The following is a 21,576-nucleotide window of genomic DNA, read 5'->3' as shown; positions in this document are numbered from 1 at the left end:
GAAAACCTTGATATATATTTTTATTCATTTTTTGTTGTAAAGCAGAGTTCATTTCTTGCTGTGAATGTAATTTAGCAGATGATATTAGGTTGATAAGGACCAGATCTAAAACTAACTTTTCTTATTTTATGGAATTCCTCTATATGGAATTAAGTGAATGTGTATATATATGCATGTGTGTGGAAGCATTAGCCATTAGCATTCGTGTTCTTTGTAAAATTTTATATAACTAGTCGCTAACCCGTGCGATGCACGGGATTGTTTTAAATCAAACGTTAACATATTAAGGTTTAAACATTTCTCAAATTTCAATTATTGAAAGCTAAATTGGCTCTAATATAAGATGAAACATGTAATATTATAAAGTAATATTAAAAATGAGATAAATACAAATATTATGAAGTAATATATTACAATAATCATAATGTACTCTTATATTTGGTTTAATAAGTATTACAAACCCACAGGATTTTCTTGTATTCAGCTTTGGATATGTAAATATGTAACGAACAATACTATGAAACCAATTAATGTTGTACCTGGAAGGAGTAAATGTCTAGGAAAGCAAGCGTACCTAGGCTTAGGGGAAGGAACAAATATAATATATGAGAATTCAAAATAAGCAACTGAAAATTGAACTGCAAAGAACTAAAGGTCAACGTGAAACAAATATATGAGCCAAAGATGGTAAATTTGTTAAATAATTTAAACTAAGGAATTTAAAAAATCAAAGAAAAACAACCATCGATACCCTACCTAAAATAACCCTAATTAAAAAAAGCAAAGGTTTTACAAATCAATGTCAAGCATCTGTTCTTCCTAAATCAAAACCAAACCCACGAAAACAATATTAATATAAATATGGAGATTAACCCAAATACTCAAAAGAAAATCAATTCTGAACATAACAAAAGAATAGGATAGAAAGAAATTCCAACATGAGACAAATTAAGCAAAGGTGAAATCATGCGGGTAGCCATTGAGATTCAAGGGAGAGATAATGCTTTCATCTAAGCAGAAATATCCAACCCAAATCCAATAGGGACCACCTGGTTTCCATGTCTTTGGAGGAAAGGAGAAATATTACATATAGTTGATGACTTCCAGCAAGAGTATCAAACGGTATAAAGCTAATATATACAGATGAGTTTTAAGTCACATGTCAAGTCAATGTACCTGACTCAGTTTCATTTATCTTTAAATTCTTGAGTAGGCTTACATCTTCCAACATCTGCTTTCTCTTAGAGCTCAGGCCATGGAGAGCTTTGCCCCCCTGAAAGAGCCAACCACAGATTTGTTAATGTCAAATGTCGACATAGCAAAAATAGTTTCAGAAAGCATATTTTCTAAGCCACAATGTTATGCCAATCTTTCATTATCAAGTACATTTCAAATTGACAAATGACTTGAAGAGGTTTTTTATAATTGTCCTTAATTTCACAACCTGTTAAACAAACTCACAAATTCTTTTTATTTTTTTCTTTAAATATACGTTTCTTCACTGCATATGACAAAAATTACCACAATAGCAACGTCAATTCCAAATATGGTATAGTATGGCTAAAGTTAAAAAATGACCATGGCATGAAAGCAGCTTAGGAAATTCTAATTTTCCAAAACGTTATCAATTTGTCACAATGACATCCAAATGTTTACCTGTGTCCCTTTCTTCAACCTTTTATTCTTTGCCAAGTAGACATCTTCAGCTTGTGGCCTTGTACTATCACAATCAACTTTATCTGCTGCTACATTGTATATATTGTATAGCATTGTGCACACCATTGGACAGCATCATTCAATTTTTTGGATAAATTTCTGAAACCATTTGTGATGTGACCCAATCCATCTTGCAATAGTGCTACAACATTATATTACAAATTAATATCACAACTCAACCCTTCCCAGATAGTCTCACCATAACACTATTATGATAATCTTTACTGAAGTTAGATTGACCCATGATGGATGGAAAGCACTTAGAAAGTTTATCCTTGACAACTGGTATACTTTGGACTTGTGTGAGAAGTAAATGTTAATCAAGGAAATGAAGATCTCACCTATACTTAAATCATGAGATTGAGATCGCCCAATACTCATTATGAGATTTATTAATTCCCTTCAACCAAACAAAATAACAGTTTATATTAATTTGTCTGCAACTGCGAGTTCATAAGAGATATTATGAGGTAAAAAAACAATTTAACATATGGTAATCAAAATTTAACATACCTCCACTTTTTGAAATTCCAATAGAAGGTTAGATTGAGATCGCCCAATACTCATTATGAGATTTATTAATTCCCTTCAACCAAACAAAATAACAGTTTACATTAATTTGTCAGCAACTGCAAGTTCATCAATTTTTTCATAAACACGTATAGCATGCACAAACTATAAGATATATTATGAGATAAAAAAAACAATTTAACATATGGTAATCAAAATTTGACATACCTCCACTTTTTGAAATTCCAATAGAAGGTTTATCAGTTCCAAAGCTAGTCTCTGTTGCAATAACGCAAGAATTAGCTTGGGTTAGGTTTTGAATTATTGAAATCATATTGTATTTTAAATACAAACCCACAGGATTTTCTTGTATTCAGCTTTGGACATGTAAATATGTAACGAACAATACTACAATACCAAAACCTATCAATGTCAAGCATCTGTTCTTCCTAAATCAAAACTAATAATTAGACTACAATACCAAAACCTAAATCATATTTCCAAATTAAAAAAAAAAAAAAAAAGAAATATTTCCTCTGTTTTCATCATTAAGTAGGCTGCCTTTACTCTGTTTGATTTCAATTGAAAAACTTAAAATCAGAGAAAAGAGAAAGAGGAAAGCAAGCGTACCTAGGCATTTGGTATGGATTTTGATTTTCAATGTAGAGAATGAGTTGCATAATAGGGAGAGGAAAACCAAAAGATGCAGTGGCGGTGACCCGTGGTGGCGGCAATTCGTGGAGGCGGCGGCGGTGGTGGGAGAATCTGAGTTTTGGGTTATGATTTTGGGGGAAGAAAAGGGTGAGTTTTAGGTTTAGGGGAAGGTGATGCTGCGTGTGAGAAGAGGAGAGATTTTGAAGAAGCGTCAGTTTTAGGTTTAGGTTTTGATTCTTTTGAAGAAGTATCGGTATCGGTTTTGTAATGGGAATTTGGAATTTTTTTTTTTTTTAAGTGATTATTGGCTTTTAGAGAAAAAAAAAATCAGAATTTTTGTATTTTTGTATTTTTTTTTTAAATGATGCTGACGTGGAAAATTGTGGTGCTAGCAGAAGCTTCGGTTTTATATATATATATAGATAATATAAAGTGAACGTCTTTCAATTCTTTGTTGACTTAATCTAAGTTTCCTACCTAAGTTTTTAAAAGCTCATAATTTTTTATTGGTATAATATTTTATTTTAAATAATTAGAAATTATTCTTTTTTGGATACAGCAATTCTATACTAAACAAATTCTGATTAAATTAGATTATATTTTCTCTAAATAAATTGTAATTAAATTAAAAAAGTTATTTTCTACAAATTTTATGTTAATCAAGTACGTGAGTGTGTGTGAAGTAGCCCATCACCATCTAAAGAGCCCAAGAGGGTAACTCTTATCATCGCTATTGTAGCTTAGGATTCATTCCATATTCCATTTTATCTTTATCTTGTAGAAACATATTTGTAGGATTAGACAACTATATCTATATCTATATATAATATAAAAGCAAAATGTATGGCTTTTTATTGACCATTTTCTATTGTGCTACGTGACTAAATAAATTTATGTCACATATACATTTAAAAATACCAAATAGTTGTGTCTTTTCATTTTGCTAGTTAAGTTTCAATATTAACTTACCGTTTCACATAAGATGTATATATTAAAACAAAAAAAAAAATAGTAATTGAGAAGAAAAACATTGGTAAGGCGTAGCGAAAAGAGTGAGAAATTTTAGAAGAATAGCATTCGTAAGGCATGTAAAGAAACTGTTCAGTATTATTGTTGTTACTGTTGGTGTGGCTTGATTCTTGGACTTTTTCACTATTTAATGGAAAAAAAAATGACTAACAAATAGTAATTTTGGAGAAGATCCACAGGTTTCTTGTATTTTCAAGAAAGATGAAAGAGAAAAAAATTGAGAAGAAGTTACCAAATGAAGAAATCATTATGTATAATTGTTGCTACTGTTGGTGTAGCTTGATTCCTGGACCTTTTCATTATTTAACAAAAAATAAATAAAAATGACTTACAAATAGCAATTTTCGAGAAAACCCACAGGTTTCTTATGTTTTTAAGAAAGATGAAAGAGAAGAAGTTACCAAATTCATATGAACCCTTATTTATACCCAAATGATTATGACCGTTAAACAGGCACCTTTTCATTCAATAAACACTTTTTTGATCAATAGGCACTTTTTAATTCAATGGGCACATTTTTTTGTCAATAGGCACTTTTTCATTCAATAAGCACATTTTTGTAATATAGGTACATTTGCAATCAATAGACACATTTTCTTTCAATAGGCACTTGTATGTATGTATGTATGTATATTACAACCTATCTTGTATATATCTATATATACAACACAAACTAAACTTGAGACGCAACATGCCAACATTAAGTCTCTTATTCCTTCCCACAAAAAACTAATAAATAAAACATTGTTTTATTTTTTATTTTTTTCTTGAAACCATCTAGCAGCTATTCCTGTTCATTGCACGAGCTAGTGACTAGTTATAATATAAAAGCAAAACATTTCACTTTTTGTTGTCCACTACTCATTGCGCCACATGGCTGTATAAATTAATGCCATGTATACATTTAAAAACGCCGAACAATTGTGCCCTTTCATTTTTCAATAGACATGTTTTTGGTCAATAGGCACTTTTCATTCAATGGGCACATTGCCAATCAATAGACACATTTTCATTCAATAGGTACATTTTCGGTCAATAAACACTTTTTTTTGTAAATAAGCACATTTTCATTCAATAGACATTTTTTCGGTTAATAGAAACTTTTTGGTATATCCAATATGAAGGGTTTTGACCTTTTAATAGGCACTTTTTGGTATATCCAATTTGAAGGGTTATGACCTTTCAATAGACACCTTTAAGTGTGTGTATTACAACCTATCTTAAATTAAAGACGCAATATTTTGTCTCTTATTTTTTCCCACAAAAAAACTAATAAATAAAATAACATTCATTTCTACTACCTAACTAATAAAAATTTGCGTTATTTCTTTCAATTAATTTTTTTTTTTTAATTTCATGCATTTTTGCTTACTACTCCTACTAAAAAATAATGTTTTTTTTTTTCCTAAAACTCATCCAGTAGCCATTCCCATGCATCACACAAGTTAGCGATTAGTTGAATAATAAAGTTCCTTTTATTTAATGATATTTACTTTTGGATGCTTTCTACCAAACTATTTAAGTAGGCAATTACATTAAGCTTTTGAAAAGTGCCGAATTAGTGTCTACTTATCAAACCACCTTCCATAAATTCATTTGGTAGATACGTGCATCAACCATTTCAAGCTATAGAGTGGGGATAAAGCTAATTATGTCTCCATATTTAGGCATATTAAATTATGTGAGTCATTAAATCATTTAAATAAGTTATATTACTATTAAATAAGTTGTATTCCTAAATGTACAAGTCAATACTCAATTGAGTTGACGCGTAATGGGTAGGAGAAAATATTTTCCAAACTGATTTAGTGGTAAAATCTATTCATTATTTATATGTTACTTGACGTTGAACAGACAATAATGACCTTTTCGGAATAGCAAGGGCGCTTGAAAATACAGCACAAGGCAAAAATGTATTAGTAGAAATCATCGAGGCATTAGTGTAGAATTGCATGAAATTTGGCTAGTTGAAGGAAAACGGTTTTCTAATCAAAACTAAGGGGAAAATCCTATCAAGAAAAAAAGGAAGGGGAAAGGAGGAAGAAATATATATTTGGAGAAAATGGGCAAATGCCCCTTTCAAAAAAAAAAATCTAGCATTTTGCCCTCTTTCCCAAACTAATTAGGGAAATGCCCCTCTTTTGAAACTCGATTTTCTCAAAATCGAGTTATTAAAAAAAAAAGATTTTGGAGCTCTATAATGGCGTTTTAAGAAGCCTATAGTGACGTTTTAAGGACCTATAGTGGCGTTTTATGATCCGATCTCCATGAAGTCGAGTTACATGCAATTTTTTTTCTTTTTTTCCCTATAACTCGACTTCATGGAGATCGAATTACAAACGCTACTATAAGTCCTTAAAACATCACTATAGGCTCCTTAAAAAGTCACTACAGGGCTTAACTCGATTTTGAGAAAATCGAGTTTCTTTCAAAAGAGGGGCATTTCCTTAATTAATTTGGGAAAGAGGACAAAATGCTGGATTGTTTTTTTGAAAGGGGCAAAAGCCAATTTTTTCCATATATATTTTGAGAAACTACAGGAGTAAGGAAGTTAAAAGTAGAGATTTTAATCTCAATGCAGATAGCCTGTATGGCTTTTCAATTTAGAAGACATTGATTAGTAGGAGAGTATTCTATTTTGTAGGTATTTTAAGTGAAGTTTGAGATATATTTTTACCAAGTTGTCCACAAATTTTGTCCCTATTAAACTTATGGTCTAAAGGTACTTCTGAAGCACATAAAAGTCCTCTTCAAAGAGAAGAATCGTCTTATAGATAACATAGATTAATGTTAGATATTGCAACAAATCAAGAAAAAATTCTAGTCACAAAATATCAATGATATACCTAAAAAGAACTAGAAAATTACAATTAGAGCTACTTGTAATTATTTTTAAATTTAAGATTAGTAAAAACCAATGTGGAACTCAACACACGTCGCACAACATATGTAATTTAGAGTATCACAATCTCAATCTCGTCCCATTATTATTATGAGAGGGTCCTCATATCATTTTCGAATTAGAGCTCAATGGTGCACTCTTGTCTTTAAGTTTTTCTCAATCTATCAAACCATTTTTTTTAAACGTTGTAATAGCTTTTATAAATTCAATTTCCAATCTTTACCAAAGTTTCCCTTCTTCCTTTTTCCTCCTTCCTAATCGGCCAACAACATTTTGGCTTCTCATGCATTTCCAGGATGAATCATCCATGCATTTCCAGGATGGGCCACTTCCCTCCGGTCCTCTTTCTATTTCACTAAAATTATCCTTACTTACCATTTTTTTATTATTATAACAAAAAGCTGTATAAGAGTTATCCATATGCTAAGGAAAATGTTATGTAAACATTTTCACAATACTTACACAACAATTTTTATGTGGCGGGTTGTTATTGGTGGGCAAAAAAGTAATTATAGTGATGAGTTTAAATTAGAACTTGTAACAAATTATCACATAAGATTTGTTGTGAAATTATTATAGACATAGCATTTCACCTTACACATGGAAATTCCTAGCCCACTTCTAGCTGACTTAAAAATTAATTAAGAATTAATTTCCAGTACTTCACCTTATCTCCAAAATAAGTTAAGAATTAATTAAGAGGCTTACATACTCTAAATTAGCATTAGTTAGAGCACTAGCATCCACGGATGCAAAACAAACCTATTTTACATCCTCACACCACTTTATCTATTTTATCAACTCACTTTACAATACATCCAACATCCTTGTTCTTATTTTTATATACAACCCAATAAAATAGTATAAACTATCAAATAAAAAAAATATAAACACTGCTTTATCTAATGAGAGAAGGAGAGAGGGAAAAGTGACAAGCAAAATAATAATAAAAAAGCCCAGTGATTGCTACAGTGAGGTTGTATTTATACAACCTTATTGTAGCTGGTTTGCAAATATTTTTAAATATAGTAACCCGACTAGAACTTGTTTTTATGGAATTGGTGGGAAAATAGCAACATGGGGGGTTTTACACCACCCAATACTAATGCTCAACAAGGAGTGGACTACGAATGTGAATTTATCGGCACTCGCTATATTTTTTTTTTTAGATGAAAAGAAAGAAAAATTAGAGTAATTATCAATATGATATACGAAATATATACATATGTGGCAAATCCCTGCCAAAACACATAAAGTAATTCATTACCCATGTTCTAAAACTTTAGCAAAACACAAAGTAATCCAATACCCACGTCCTAAAACTTTAGCAAACTGAGTTTTTCCATATAAGAATCATAGAGAGAGAGAGAGAGAGAGAGAGAGAGCACCTCGTAGAAGAGCTTTGGGACACAGAGAAGTACAGGGTACTTATAGTGATTAGATCAGAAGAAAAAGAAAAGAAGACTTTGAGAGAGAGAGAGAGAGAGAGAGAGAGAGATTTGTTGGTGGGAGACTTGTTGGTGGCTTTTATTTGAGTTTGATGATTTATTTATTTATTTATTTTTATGAATGAAAAAGGATAGGGGGCAACCAATGTGGCAATCTATCTGGGCGTGACCATCGTACATAACATCCTACCCACTGGGTCTGGAGCAATGCTGGGATGCAGAGAGATCACGGTAAGCCATATCTTCCGAGCCCCACAAAGCACACTAGTGGGTTTTATTTAAGTTTGTTGATAGTTGCAAGCAATAGCACATAGAACATGGCATAGCAATAGTATATGACGGCTAGGTAATATGGTTTGTGGATGGGAGTTCCCATTCTACATGTTCTAGTGGGTTTGAACTCCTATAGTTATTACTAATAGTTTGGGGGGGGGGGGGATAAATTATAATTTGTGCATTTGCATAGTTTATGGGGTAAGTGTAAAAATAGTCATAATTTAAGGAGTAAAATATAATTTTTCCTGAAATGTTTAATTAATATAAAATAGACAAACTAAAATTAAATAAAAATTTATTATAATAATGATGTTTTTTATTATGTAATATCCTTAACTGGCTGTATAGGAGGATTAGTTGAATTATATATAACTCTAAGGTTGATAGAGAATACTACAAGCTATGGTCACCATGAATGATAATCAATATTACATGGTTTGCTTCCTCCTCTTGTTCCTCACAACTCTTTTGTTTCAATTTATTTTTAACAATCTTCTCAAGCTTAAAACCTGCTGGATCCGGGGCCATAATGGGGTGTAATGAGACCACAGTGAGTCATAGCATCCCAGCCTTACAAAGGACATTAGTAGGTTTTATTTGAGTTTGTTGATAGTTGCAAGCAATAGTACACAGTACATGGCATAGCAATAATATATGATGGCTAGGTAATATGCTTTGTGGATGGAAGTTCCCATTCTACATGTTCTAGATATAATTTTTCTTGAAATGTTTAATTAATATAAAATAGACATACTAAAATTAAATAAAAATTTATTATAATAATGATGCTTTTTATTATGTAATATCCTTAACTGGTTGTATAGGAGGATTAGTTGAATTATATATAACTCTAAGGTTGATAGAGAATACTACAAGCTATGGTCACCATGACTGATAAACAATACTACATGGTTTGTTTCCTCCTCTTGTTCCTCACAACTCTTTTGTTTCAATTTATTTTTAACAATCTTCTCAAGCTTAAAACCTACTGGATCCGGGGCCATAATGGGGTGTAGTGAGACCACAGTGAGTCATAGCTTCCCAACCATACAAAGGACACTAGTAGGTTTTATTTGAGTTTGTTGATAGTTGCAAGCAATAGTACATGATACATGGCATAGCAATAATATATGACGGCTAGGTAATATGGTTTGTGGATGGGAGTTCCCATTCTACATGTTCTAAATATAATTTTTCCTAAAATGTTTAATTAATGGAAAATGGACAAACTAAAATTAAATAAAAATTTATTATAATAATGATGTTTTTTATTATGTAATATCCTTAACTGGCTGTATAGGAGGATTAGTTGAATTATATATAACTCTAAGGATGATAGAGAATACTACAAGCTATGGTCACCATGATTGATAACCAATACTACATGGTTTGCTTCCTGCTCTTGTTCCTCACAACTCTTTTGTTTCAATTTATTTTTAACAATCTTCCCAAGCTTAAAACCTACTGGATCCGGGGCCATAATGGGGTGTAGTGAGACCACAGTGAGTCATAGCTTTCCAGCCTTACAAAGGCCACTAGTAGGTTTTATTTGAGTTTGTTGATAGTTGCAAGCAATAGTACATGGTACATGGCATAGCAATAATATATGACGGCTAGGTAATATGGTTAGTGGATGGGTGTTCCCATTCTACATGTTCTAGATATAATTTTTCCTGGAATGTTTAATTAATATAAAATAGACAAACTAAAATTAAATAAAAATTTATTATAATAATGATACTTTTTATTATGTAAGATCCTTAACTGGCTATATAAGAGGATTAGTTGAATTATATATAACTCTAAGGTTGATAGAGAATACTACAAGCCATGGTCACCATGATTGATAACCAATACTACATGGTTTGCTTCCTCCTCTTGTCCCTTACAACTCTTTTGTTTCAATTTATTTTTAACAATCTTCTCAAGCTTAAAACCTACTGGATCCGGGGCCATAATGAGGTGTAGTGAGACCACATTGAGTCATAGCTTTCCAGCCTTACAAAGGACACTAGTAGGTTTTATTTGAGTTTGTTGGTAGTTGCAAGCAATAGTACATGGTACATGGCATAGCAATAATATATGATGGCTAGGTAATATGGTTTGTGGATGGGAGTTCCCATTCTACATGTTCTAGATATAATTTTTCCTGAAATGTTTAATTAATATAAAATAGACAAACTAAAATTAAATAAAATTTATTATAATAATGATGTTTTTTATTATGTAATATCCTTAACTAACTATATATATAGGAGGATTAGTTGAATTATATATAACTCTAAGGTTGATAGAGAATACTACAAGCTATGGTCACCATGACTGATAACCAATACTACTTGGTTTGCTTCCTCCTCTTGTTCGTTACAACTCTTTTGTTTCAATTTATTTTCAAGAAGCTTCTAAAGCTTAAAACCCATCCTAAACTCCCTCCAAGCCCACCAACTTTACCAGTTATTGGTCATCTCCACCTCATTTGGCCATCATTTCACAAATCCTTGCAAAAGCTCTCCACCCAATATGGCCCTATTTTCAATCTCCGCCTTGGTTTCGCTCAATGCATTGTGGTTTCATCGGCCTCAGTGAGCACTGAAATATTTAAAACTCATGATCTTTCTTTCGCGGATCACCATGATATTGCTTTCATGGAGAAGACACCATATGGAAACGCTGGATTTTTCAGTGCACCATATGGTGATTATTGGCGGTTCATCAAGAAATTGTGCATGACAGAACTTCTTTCAACTGGACAGCTTGAAAGGTCTCGGGCGGTTCGAGGGAAAGAACTTGCACGTTTTTTGCAAAACGTTTTTGAGAGTGCCAAGCGGAAAGAGGTTGTTGATTTAAGTGTTGAGCTTATGAAGCTAACAAATAATATGTTGTGTAAGATGGCAGCAAGCACAAGTTGTTCAGAGAAAGGAGATGAAGCTGAAAGGATTAGAAAGATAATGAAAGACGTCTTTAGGGTTGGTTCAAAGGTATTTTTTGGAAATATGTTGGGACCCTTTGGTCTATTGGCTTTCTGGTTGTTTGGAAGGCAAGCCATAAGAGAACAGTTAAGGGTTGATGAGCTCTTGGAAGGGATGTTGAAAGAGCATGAAGATCAGATTGGGAAGAGAGACACTCAAGATTTTATGGATATATTATTGAAGGTGTATCAAGATGGCAAGGCTGAGGTCAAAATGACCAGAAACAATATTAAGGCTTTTTTAACTGTAAGTATTTATTTATTTATTTTTAAATTCTATTAGGCCGTGCTTTTACATAGTTTTAATTCAATCCATTAACCTTTGAAATCGTTAAATAGGCCTAAAAAGGAGAGAAAAATATAGAGTTCCAAAACCATGACTCATTGGAGATAGCGCACACACACACATGTATATATACACACACACATTTAAGACATGTAATTCACATTCGACCATTTTAAAGACATTAAAGAAATAAAAAGTTTTACTAGGGACATCAAATTTTACAACAAAAAAAAAAAAAAAAAAAATTGCACACCAATCTCATATTGCTCATTGATTTTCTTGGGGTTTCTTTTTCACATTTCCTTAGCTCTCTCTCTCTCTCTCTCTCTCTCTCTCTCTCCTACCAAGAGACTTTCAGAATTTCCAAGCCCTTGGGTTCCATGTCTCAATTTGATTACCTCTCGATTCAGTTGGGAAAGAAGAGAAAAATTTGTTAAGAAAATTTTGGTTAGGTTAAGAGATAGAGGATTCTCTAGAAGAAGAGCACATCTTGCTCAACAATTGGTTGATATTTTCTTGTACTTGATTCATGGTTGAAGCTTTTTCAATCTTTTCAAGAGCTTTTGATTTTTCTTTTATTCTTTTATTTATTTTATTATTGACATGTTTTGTTTTAGGGAAAATGTAGGAAACAATGAGAAAATTGTGAAACTTTGTTAGATCTAAGAAAACATATCAAAATAAAGCCTACCCTAAATTTAACTTGAGTACTTGAGTGATTTTCACTCTTAAATTGGAACTATGTGTAAGATCGAAGTCAAAAACTAAATTTTCTTTTGTTTTTTCTCAGAACCCCAATAATGTGTGAAGTTTCCTTTTGTTTTCTAAGTTTTCTCAAAATCAAACAGTGGATATATTAGTTTGCTCAGAAACAACTATGGTATTTTGGAAATTTTCATTTGTTTTTCTCAGTATTTTTGGAAAACAAATAGTGGGTGAATTTTCCTTTTCTTTTTCTTAATTTTTTCGAAAACATATATTAGTTTTTTTAATAAGGCAAAAAAAAGTGGGTGTTTAGGTAATAATTCTTTTTAGTGAAATATATTTTGGTAATTTATAAGTTTTTGGTATTTGTAAGTAAATATATAAATCTATAATGAGTTATATGGGTGGGTTGATTCCCACCCGAATTATAATGGGTTAGGTGGATAATGGATATTTAATTTATATTTATATGGGTCATAAATGGATAAATGAGTAATTGAGTACATGACTTATTTATGACCCAATCCAAAAGCTACCTAACATGCCCAAATATTGCCACCCCTAATTGTGAGTGTGTGCATCCATAGATAATGAAGGCCAAAAATTGTTAGAAACCCTGTACTTATTAATCCAACACTCTGCATACCATATAAGTACTTTCCTTTATCACAAGCATCTATGTCAAGACTACCCTTATGCTTGCACTTACCTATCTAAAAAGAAAAATATGTTAGAGAACTTCAAGTAGGACTATGCTTCAAAGAAACTGTGACAAGTTTTTCTTAGTAATACATGATAAATGATTTATATAAGTTTAAGTTAACCTTGAGTTCAGTATGAATTAAATTAATTGCAAGAAAATTTTTTAACAAGTTCAAGCATACAAATTAGTGATTTATCTACATTGGGTTCAACTCTTACTATGTTCTCTCATCTACTCAAATGTTGCACTTTTACTAGGATATTTTTGTCGGAAGTACTGGTACCTCATCGGAGGTCATTCTGTGGACAATAACTGAGCTCATCAACCATCCGTTTGTATTCAACAAGGTTAGAGAGGAGATAAATTCAGTCGTTGGTAGTACTAGACTAGTTGATGAATCAGATGTTGAGAATCTCCCCTACTTGCAAGCAGTTGTAAAAGAAACACTACGACTATATCCACCATTGCCTGTGACAACAAGAAAATGTCGTCAAAGTTGCAAAATTGGAGGCTTTGAAATACCCCAAGGAACCATGGTGTTAATCAATCTGTATGGCATAATGAGAGATCCAGATTTATGGAACAATCCAAATGAGTTCCAACCAGAGAGATTTTTGGTTTCCTCTGAAAAACAAGATAGTATGAAATATAAACATGATGAAATGTTTACTTTTCTTCCTTTTGGGGCAGGGAGGAGAGCTTGCCCTGGTTCAAAGTTAGGGTTGAGTATGGCACATATGGCAGTTGCAACCATGGTTCAATGCTTCAATTGGGAAGTGGTTGGAGACGGAGGAGAGAATAAGGCTAAAGTTAATACTGAAGTTTCAAAAGGTGCTTTTATTCACATGGCTCATCCACCTAAATGCGTTCCAATTGTCAAATTCAACCCATTTGATTGTGTGATGTGAGTTTGTTTACTTCTAAAATAATGCATGTACTTCATTTCACACTATCTGCTACTTAAAATAAGTACAAGCACATGCAGTAAAATATATGCTTTTTATGTAATTCTATGATCAATATTGTACTACTAGTTGAAAATAAACCTTGCTTTTATTAGACAAAGTTTTGTTGTTGTTGTAAAGAGAAGTTAGTTTTTAACAAGTTAATGTATGTGAAGAACGTATAGAAATGTAATCCAACCATGGCATGCATGTTAAGAACATATAGAACATATAATTTAACCATAGGATTTTCAAAATATGAATTCAATAAAAAGTTAATGAGTGATGTAACATTGATTAAAGTTATATCAGGTGTAACTTAAATCCAATCCATATATATATATATATATATATAGAGAGAGAGAGAGAGAGAGAGAGAGAGAGAGAGAGAGAGAGAGAGAGAGAGAGAGAGAAATTTATAGGCGACTCATGCAGGGTTGCCATGAAGGCTGGTCTATAAATTCAAGACCAACACAAAGTGCAAATGCATTAATATATATATATATATATATAATCATTTTTCACTTGTTGTAGCATTTTAATACTAAATAATTAAAATAAATAAATTTGACAATATAAATGTAAGAATATGTGAGTTAATATGGAAGATAAGAAGTTTTTTTTAAGAAGAAGATAGGTCAACAACTAATTCAATCTTTTCCTTATGTCTTTTTGATATTTAATAATAACAATGAGGGAAAAGTCAAGAAAAACTCCATTTTTTGTGCTCATTAAAACCTTTAAAAATGTTAGGGTCATATTTTAGGTAGTTAGCATATTCTGTGACAAAACACACTTTACTTGTATTTGGGTAGATCTAAGTGGATTCAAGAATATTATAAAGTACTTTAAAATTTTTTTTCTAAGTGGTAGTATTGAAGACATAAAGACATGAAGATTACACAAAGAAACAAGTGATAAAATCTGAAAATAGGTATCTTGACACCTAACTCGATACACCTATCTATCAAAGATTAATGAGGCATGACACCTCTTGATACCTCTCGGTCTATTGAGCACTATAGATCCAAAATTCTCAAATCTGATTTTTGGCCCAAGATGACTTGGCTTTTTCTAGGGTTTCATTATCTAACCTACTAGATGATATAAAAACTTTATTTTACTGTTGTCATCAAACATAGAGACTCACACAGAGAATCTAAATACTTCATGTGAAGCTACTGCACTCTTATGCGCCTTAGGGTTTTGTAACCAAGTTGACTTCAATTTTACAAGTGTATAGTGCAGAAATTTGCATCCAACAACTAACTTCAAGTTGCTGGGAGTTAGACATGGATTGGAGATTTGTGTAAAGGAGTTAGTAACAGATTGAAAATTTGTGCAATTGAAGAAGTCTCCACAAGTCTCTTTAAGATCAACTCTAATTGGAAATAAGCGCAAGGGTTCAATTAGATTGGTATTTTGGGATAGTCCGGATAGTGATAAGATTCCTTATATATACTTGTAACTGATTGTTCTTAATTAGTGGATTTTTGGGAGTGGTAACCTAAAATTCACATGGTGTGATTTTTGCATTGTGAAAGTTTTCTCCACTGGTTAACAAATTACTGTGTCAAATTTAATTTCTGCTGTACTCTAGATTAGATTTGTGATTTGTTTGTGTATTCATGTTATTTACATTAAATCTGAATAATTAATCAACTTGATAATTGAATTAATTGACTGGAGTCAATCTATAACCTAACAAAAAAGTTTTATAGATTAATTAAGGAGAAGACAGAATGAGATTAGAAAATAAGAAAACGCACAAAAATGTGACTTACTAGCAAGATAGCTTTGAGATGGGTTCGGGTAATCTTGAACTCAGCCTTGTCATCTTGATAAATCTTCAATAATATATCCATCAAATCCTCATTTTGTATTTTAGGATTCTCATCATGTTGCTTCAACACCCTTTCAAAAATTTCATCAAACTTCAAGGTCATATTTATCGCCAGCCTTCCATACACCCAAAAGGGCCAAAATCCTTAGTGGCCCCAACATATCCCTGATCCATACCTTTGCAAGAATCTCAAAGGCCTCCTCTACTAACTCTAATCCTCACAGCTTCATTACTTTCATCTGAACATCTCATGCTCATTATCATCCTGCACGTAATATTGTTTGTAAGCTTCATTAGCTCAGCACCCACAACAACAACCTGTTTTTTCTTAGCACATTGAAAGACTTTACGTAGAAACAATGCAATTTCTTCTTGTCGTACACCATGTGACTGTTCAATCTTTTGGATTGAGAGAAGTTCGGTCATGCTAGGTTTTCTGATGAATCGCCAATAATCACCATAGGGTGCCATGAAAAATCCATAGTTTCCGTATGGTAATGTATCAACGAAAGTGAAATGCAGATATGCAAAAGCGAGGTCATTGGTTTTAAATATTTCGGTGGCCATGGAAGATGTTGAAACAAAAAGGCACCTGGAAGCACCAATGCGGAGATCTAGGAGAGGGCCATATTTGGTCGAGAGGTTGTGCAAGGATTTGTACAAGGATGGACCAAGAAGGTGAAGATGACCAATGATTGGGAGAGCTGGTGGGCTTGAAGGGAGGTGGAGAGGGTTCTTTCTGCTGAGGGGTTTCTTGAACAAGGACTTGACTAGGAGAGTCAAGAAGAACCAAAAGGACCAAGCACGTGGCATAGTATTGGTTATTAGTCATGATTATATGTTTCTCAGTTTATGGCTAGACAAGTAACATATGTATATTTAATAACATATATATAATTAATAGAGTTTACCGTGTTCAAAAAAAAAAAGTTAATAGAGTTTACCGCTAAATTAGTTTGGATAATATTTGAAAGCTCAAATTAGTGTGAAAACACTACAACTTGTTTAGACCCCAATTTAAAAATTACGGATAAATTGCTTTTACTCTAACTTAACAAAGTGCGAAACAAGAGTAAATTTGCGCAATAAACTAGTAACACTACTCTAAGCCATATCCAACTACAATGAACAATAAGTAACAAGTTTAAAGAGTAGGGGAGAGAGATGCAAACACAAAATAATACCAGGACATGTTATCGAAGAGGAAATCAAAGAACTCGGCGAAAAATCTTTCTGCGACCCTCCAAGTTGAAATCGATCCACTAGTGAATAAGTTGGAGTACACAAATAAAAAAAAGACCTTCTAAGCCTAGTCTACTCAATGTACTTGAGCCCTCTAAGCTTCTGCTACCAACGGGTTTCTTGGAGTCTTGTCTTCACAAGTTTTCTAGATCCCATAATACCGCCCGATTGCATCCGCCAAACCTCATCGGTTTCTTTTGGCAAATCTCTAAAACTTCCCAAATTCCGAAACACTCTCTACACTCTGAATAAGTGTGAATTGTATTTGGGTACAAATCTCCTTTTAAAGTATGACAATGGGAGAGGGAATGAGAAGAGGCTATAATGATTTCTCACTAAAGGATGAGTAGCTCTCTTTCTAAAAGGTGGGCGTGTTATGTTGTAGAAATCTATCTAGGGTTTTTTTTTGAATTGCCTCATTTACTTTTGTGGGTAATGAGGGTATATATAGTATGGGTGAAGGGTAAGAAAGTTATACTTGAAATCCTCCAGGTAGAGAGTTTCGTGGGTACCTCACGAGATGGCTTGTCTCGCGAAGTACTCCCGAAATGCAGCCTGGCACTTGACTCTTCAACTTTTAACATGTGCTTCTCACATGGCCTTTTTGCAAGAACCTTTACTAGCGAACTTCTTGCGAGCTAGTTGCAAAATTGCACAGATCTTCATTTCAAGCTTGATTCTTCACCAACTTAATACTAAATTCAATACAATAAAATCCCACAAAATACAAGGAAATAAATTAATACAATTACAACAGTTTTTGTCATGGAATAAACCCAATATAAAACATAGTTGTAAATCACAACTTTATAATATCTTCTCCCACTCATTACATGTCAACTCCGTTGAGTATCGACGACGTGTACTTTTAGTTACATAACTTATTTAATAATAGTAAATTTCAGTTAACTTGACTGATAAAATCTCTTGTGGTTGAATAAGAAATTTGAGATTTAATTATTGTTTATACCAAAAATCGATTGGTATTTTGATCTAATGATAAAGAGCAAAATTATAAAAGTGGACGCTATAGATTGAAACTCTATAAAATAATAAAAAATAAAAAATAAAATTTATTTAATAATAATATAACTTATTTAAATAACTTAATGAATCATATTATTTAATATACCTAAATCCGGAGACATAATTAGCTTTATCCCCACTCTATCAAAAAAAAATTGCTTTATCCCCACTTCATACCTTGAAATGGTTGACTTACGTATCTTCCAAATGAATTTATGGAAGCTGGGTTGATACTTGGACACTAATTATGCACGTTTCAAAAGCTTCTTGTAATTGTATACTTAAATAGTTTGGCGGAAAGCCTCCAAAATTAAATTTCACTAAATGATAAAAGAACTTTGTTATTCAATGTCTAATCGTACAAATATGTCTTTACATAATAAAGATAAAATGGAATAAGAAATCGATCCTAATAAGGTGCAATATAGAATGAGAAGAGTTACCCTCTTGGGCTCTTTAGATGGTGATGAGCTAGTTTTCTCAACAAAATTATTCTTATTTAACACCCACCCCCCCCCCCAAGAGAAAAATTACCTTAAGAATTAATTAATTAATTCCTAGCCCACTTCTAGCTGACTTAAGAATTAATTAATTCCTAGCACTTCACCTTACCTCCAAAATAATTTAAGAATTAATTAAGACGCTTACATACTCCAAATTAGCACTAGTTAGCCCACTAACGAGAAATGGTCTAGGACTGAATTTACTGGCACTTGGTGTGTTATGGCCATAGTTATTATTAATATGATATACGAAATATATACATATGTGGTATGGATACGTACGGGAAAACAATGTATTTACTCAAAAAAAGAAAAAAGAAAAAAAACAATGCATTTACTCCGTACAATATTTTTGGTTCAAACTTTTGAAGTCCTTGGTAGTGATATATTAGTTTGAAGTAAAAATTAAGTTGGGCTTCTAAAATTGTAATGATTGGCCCATCCAAATAATTTAAGTCCAAGTCCACGGTTGGTTTGTATTTTCTTTCCTTTGAAATCTTGCAATGTACAGTCAGTCCGCCCCACATCCCACTGTTGATTTCTCAAGTACAGCATAGACCCCCACTCAAATAAAATATAGCCTTTTACTGAAGAGTAGCGCTACCTTTACAAACTATTTTATAATATTTTTACAATTTATTGTTGTGGCCAACTTCTTACTGGTTTTCATCTGTGGACCTATCAATAACATCACTTTTTTATTTACCAATAATCACTTACCATATCTGCAATTTGAGAAAGTTTTTGTAAAAAAATTTGTATCTCTAGCATTTTCCTTTGCCAAAACCTATATAAATGCCTAGCCAAGTTGTGTCATTTCTTTTTATATTTTATAAGTATACAAGAGTGCATTGTATTCGTTGTGTATTCAATTGTTTAAGTGTTGCGTGCATAGTGCACTGTTCGAATTTAGAGGTTATTTTTATTTTATTTTTTCCACAAATTTGATCCTTTTCTCATGATGTCATTTTTTTTTTTTTTTTTTCTAGCTGATTTTATCTTTTACTAAGGGATCTAGTTGCTTGATAAGTTGTGCTAAGATTAATTTGTTTTTAGAAGATAATTAAGGGTGCCATAGACAAAAGATTTATATATTTTTTTAAAATTTGAAAAGGAAATTGCTAAGAATTTCCTGATAGAATTCATGATGCATGAATTTTATTTAATGACAGATAAACATTGAGCTTAAATTTTATACATGTTTCTAGCAAATTAGACAGATTTTGTACACACATTTGAGTTTAGAAATATATTATTATATTTTAAATTTGATCATCTTATATACAATATATATATATATATATATATATATATATATATATATATATATATATATGAATCATGATGAACGTACGAATATGTAACTTGGAAACCCCAACCCCTAGTGATTAAATTAAGGAGGATGGTGAGGTTCAAGTAATAATTCAATGGAAATGGTATTTTTTTTTTTTTTTTTTTTTTTTGTGGTGCTCCACATTTGTGATTTAAGCCCCACCTTCTCCTAATTATTATCTATCTCAAATAAAAATATTTAAGGAGTATAATTTTGGAAACTTCAACACATGGAAATTTTGTTCCAAGTTCAAAATAAAAAATAAGTTAGCACATAGAAACTAGCTAACTAAAATATGAAATCCATAAGTAATATGAATAATCCCCGACCTAAAAAGCCTTAACTCAATCCCATGCGTATCTATAACTACTATATAACTGAAATCTTTGGTTTTTGGTTGGCCTCTTGAGAGCATGTCACCATAGTTTTGCAGCCTCTGTAATTTTATACCTAATTTTTTAAATTTTAAAAAGGAATAATTACAGTAAACCCACTTGTGGTATGACCCGTTTTCACTTTGCCTACCCGTGATTTAAAACTTTACACTTTGCCCACCTAAGGTTATTTCTGTTACCCATCCGTTATCCACCTCTATTAAAATCAGGGGTAAAAATGTATTTTATCTTCACTTTTATATCTCTCTCCTCTAAAAACAAAAAATAACATAAAAAACTCAAACAAACAAAATCAAAGAGGGGGTTTTATAGCTTGGGTTCAACAACACACTTCCTCTTGGTATGAACAGTCTTGAGCCAATCCATCCAAATAAAATTTTCATATTCGCACAAATCCTAAAAAACATTTACAAAAATCCTACACTTGAAAGTGCTCTACTCTAATTTCAAAAAAATCCTTTCAGACACTTTCAGTCATTCACAAAAATCATACACGGCTTCACCTTAGTTCTCTCTTAAATCTCAAACCAAAACCAAAGCAAACCCCTTTTTAAAACCCAGCCCCACCACACCTAGCAACACAAACACAGACCCATAAGAACTGACACTCAAAACCAAAACCAAAAACCAACGGTGTCCTAATCTGAATCCTAACTCCAACCCTAACCCCAACCCCAACAGCAAGAGCAAGAAGAAGAAAGGTGGACCCATTTCCATGGATCACATGCTTCTGGCATTGCAGGAGACCAAGGATGAGAGGGATCTCAGAATCTGAGCTCTGTTCGATTTCTTCGATGCTGCCAACTTGGGATACTTGGACTATCCCCAGATCGAGGCTGGACTTTCGGCTCTCCAAATACCCTCACACTACAGGTATGCTAAGGATCTCTTCAAGGTTTGTGACACACCCACAGCAAAGAAAATAAGATAGTAAAGGGAGAGGCGGATTGAAGTCACAGTCGGAGCCAAACTCAACGTGCAGGAACCCATGGCCAAAGCTAGAACTTACATTGCTACAATATTCATTTGTCATTGCTCCGTTCACCGCCACCATTAACGACCATGGTTCTTTCTCTCGCCTTTGTTGGAACTC

At 32.5% G+C, this 21,576-nt stretch overlaps 1 protein-coding gene across 1 annotated transcript in view; it reads left to right on the top strand.

Annotated features, from left to right (window-relative positions):
- Positions 1-10,816: 10,816 nt before the first annotated feature.
- The window catches only part of LOC126724004 (cytochrome P450 705A22-like), a 34,883-nt gene continuing 24,123 nt past the window's right edge, over positions 10,817-21,576 (top strand). The window contains exons 1-2 of the mRNA XM_050428051.1: positions 10,817-11,750; positions 13,455-14,028. Of these exons, the coding sequence (XP_050284008.1) occupies positions 10,845-11,750; positions 13,455-14,028 (1,480 nt within the window). The 5' untranslated portion in view covers positions 10,817-10,844. The remainder of the gene's footprint in view (positions 11,751-13,454; positions 14,029-21,576) is intronic.

Source organism: Quercus robur, chromosome 4 (assembly GCF_932294415.1).
Source record: "Quercus robur chromosome 4, dhQueRobu3.1, whole genome shotgun sequence".
Classification (NCBI taxonomy): domain Eukaryota; kingdom Viridiplantae; phylum Streptophyta; class Magnoliopsida; order Fagales; family Fagaceae; genus Quercus; species Quercus robur.
Note: the sequence above shows the minus strand (reverse complement) of the source record. Positions and strands in the feature narration are given on the sequence as shown.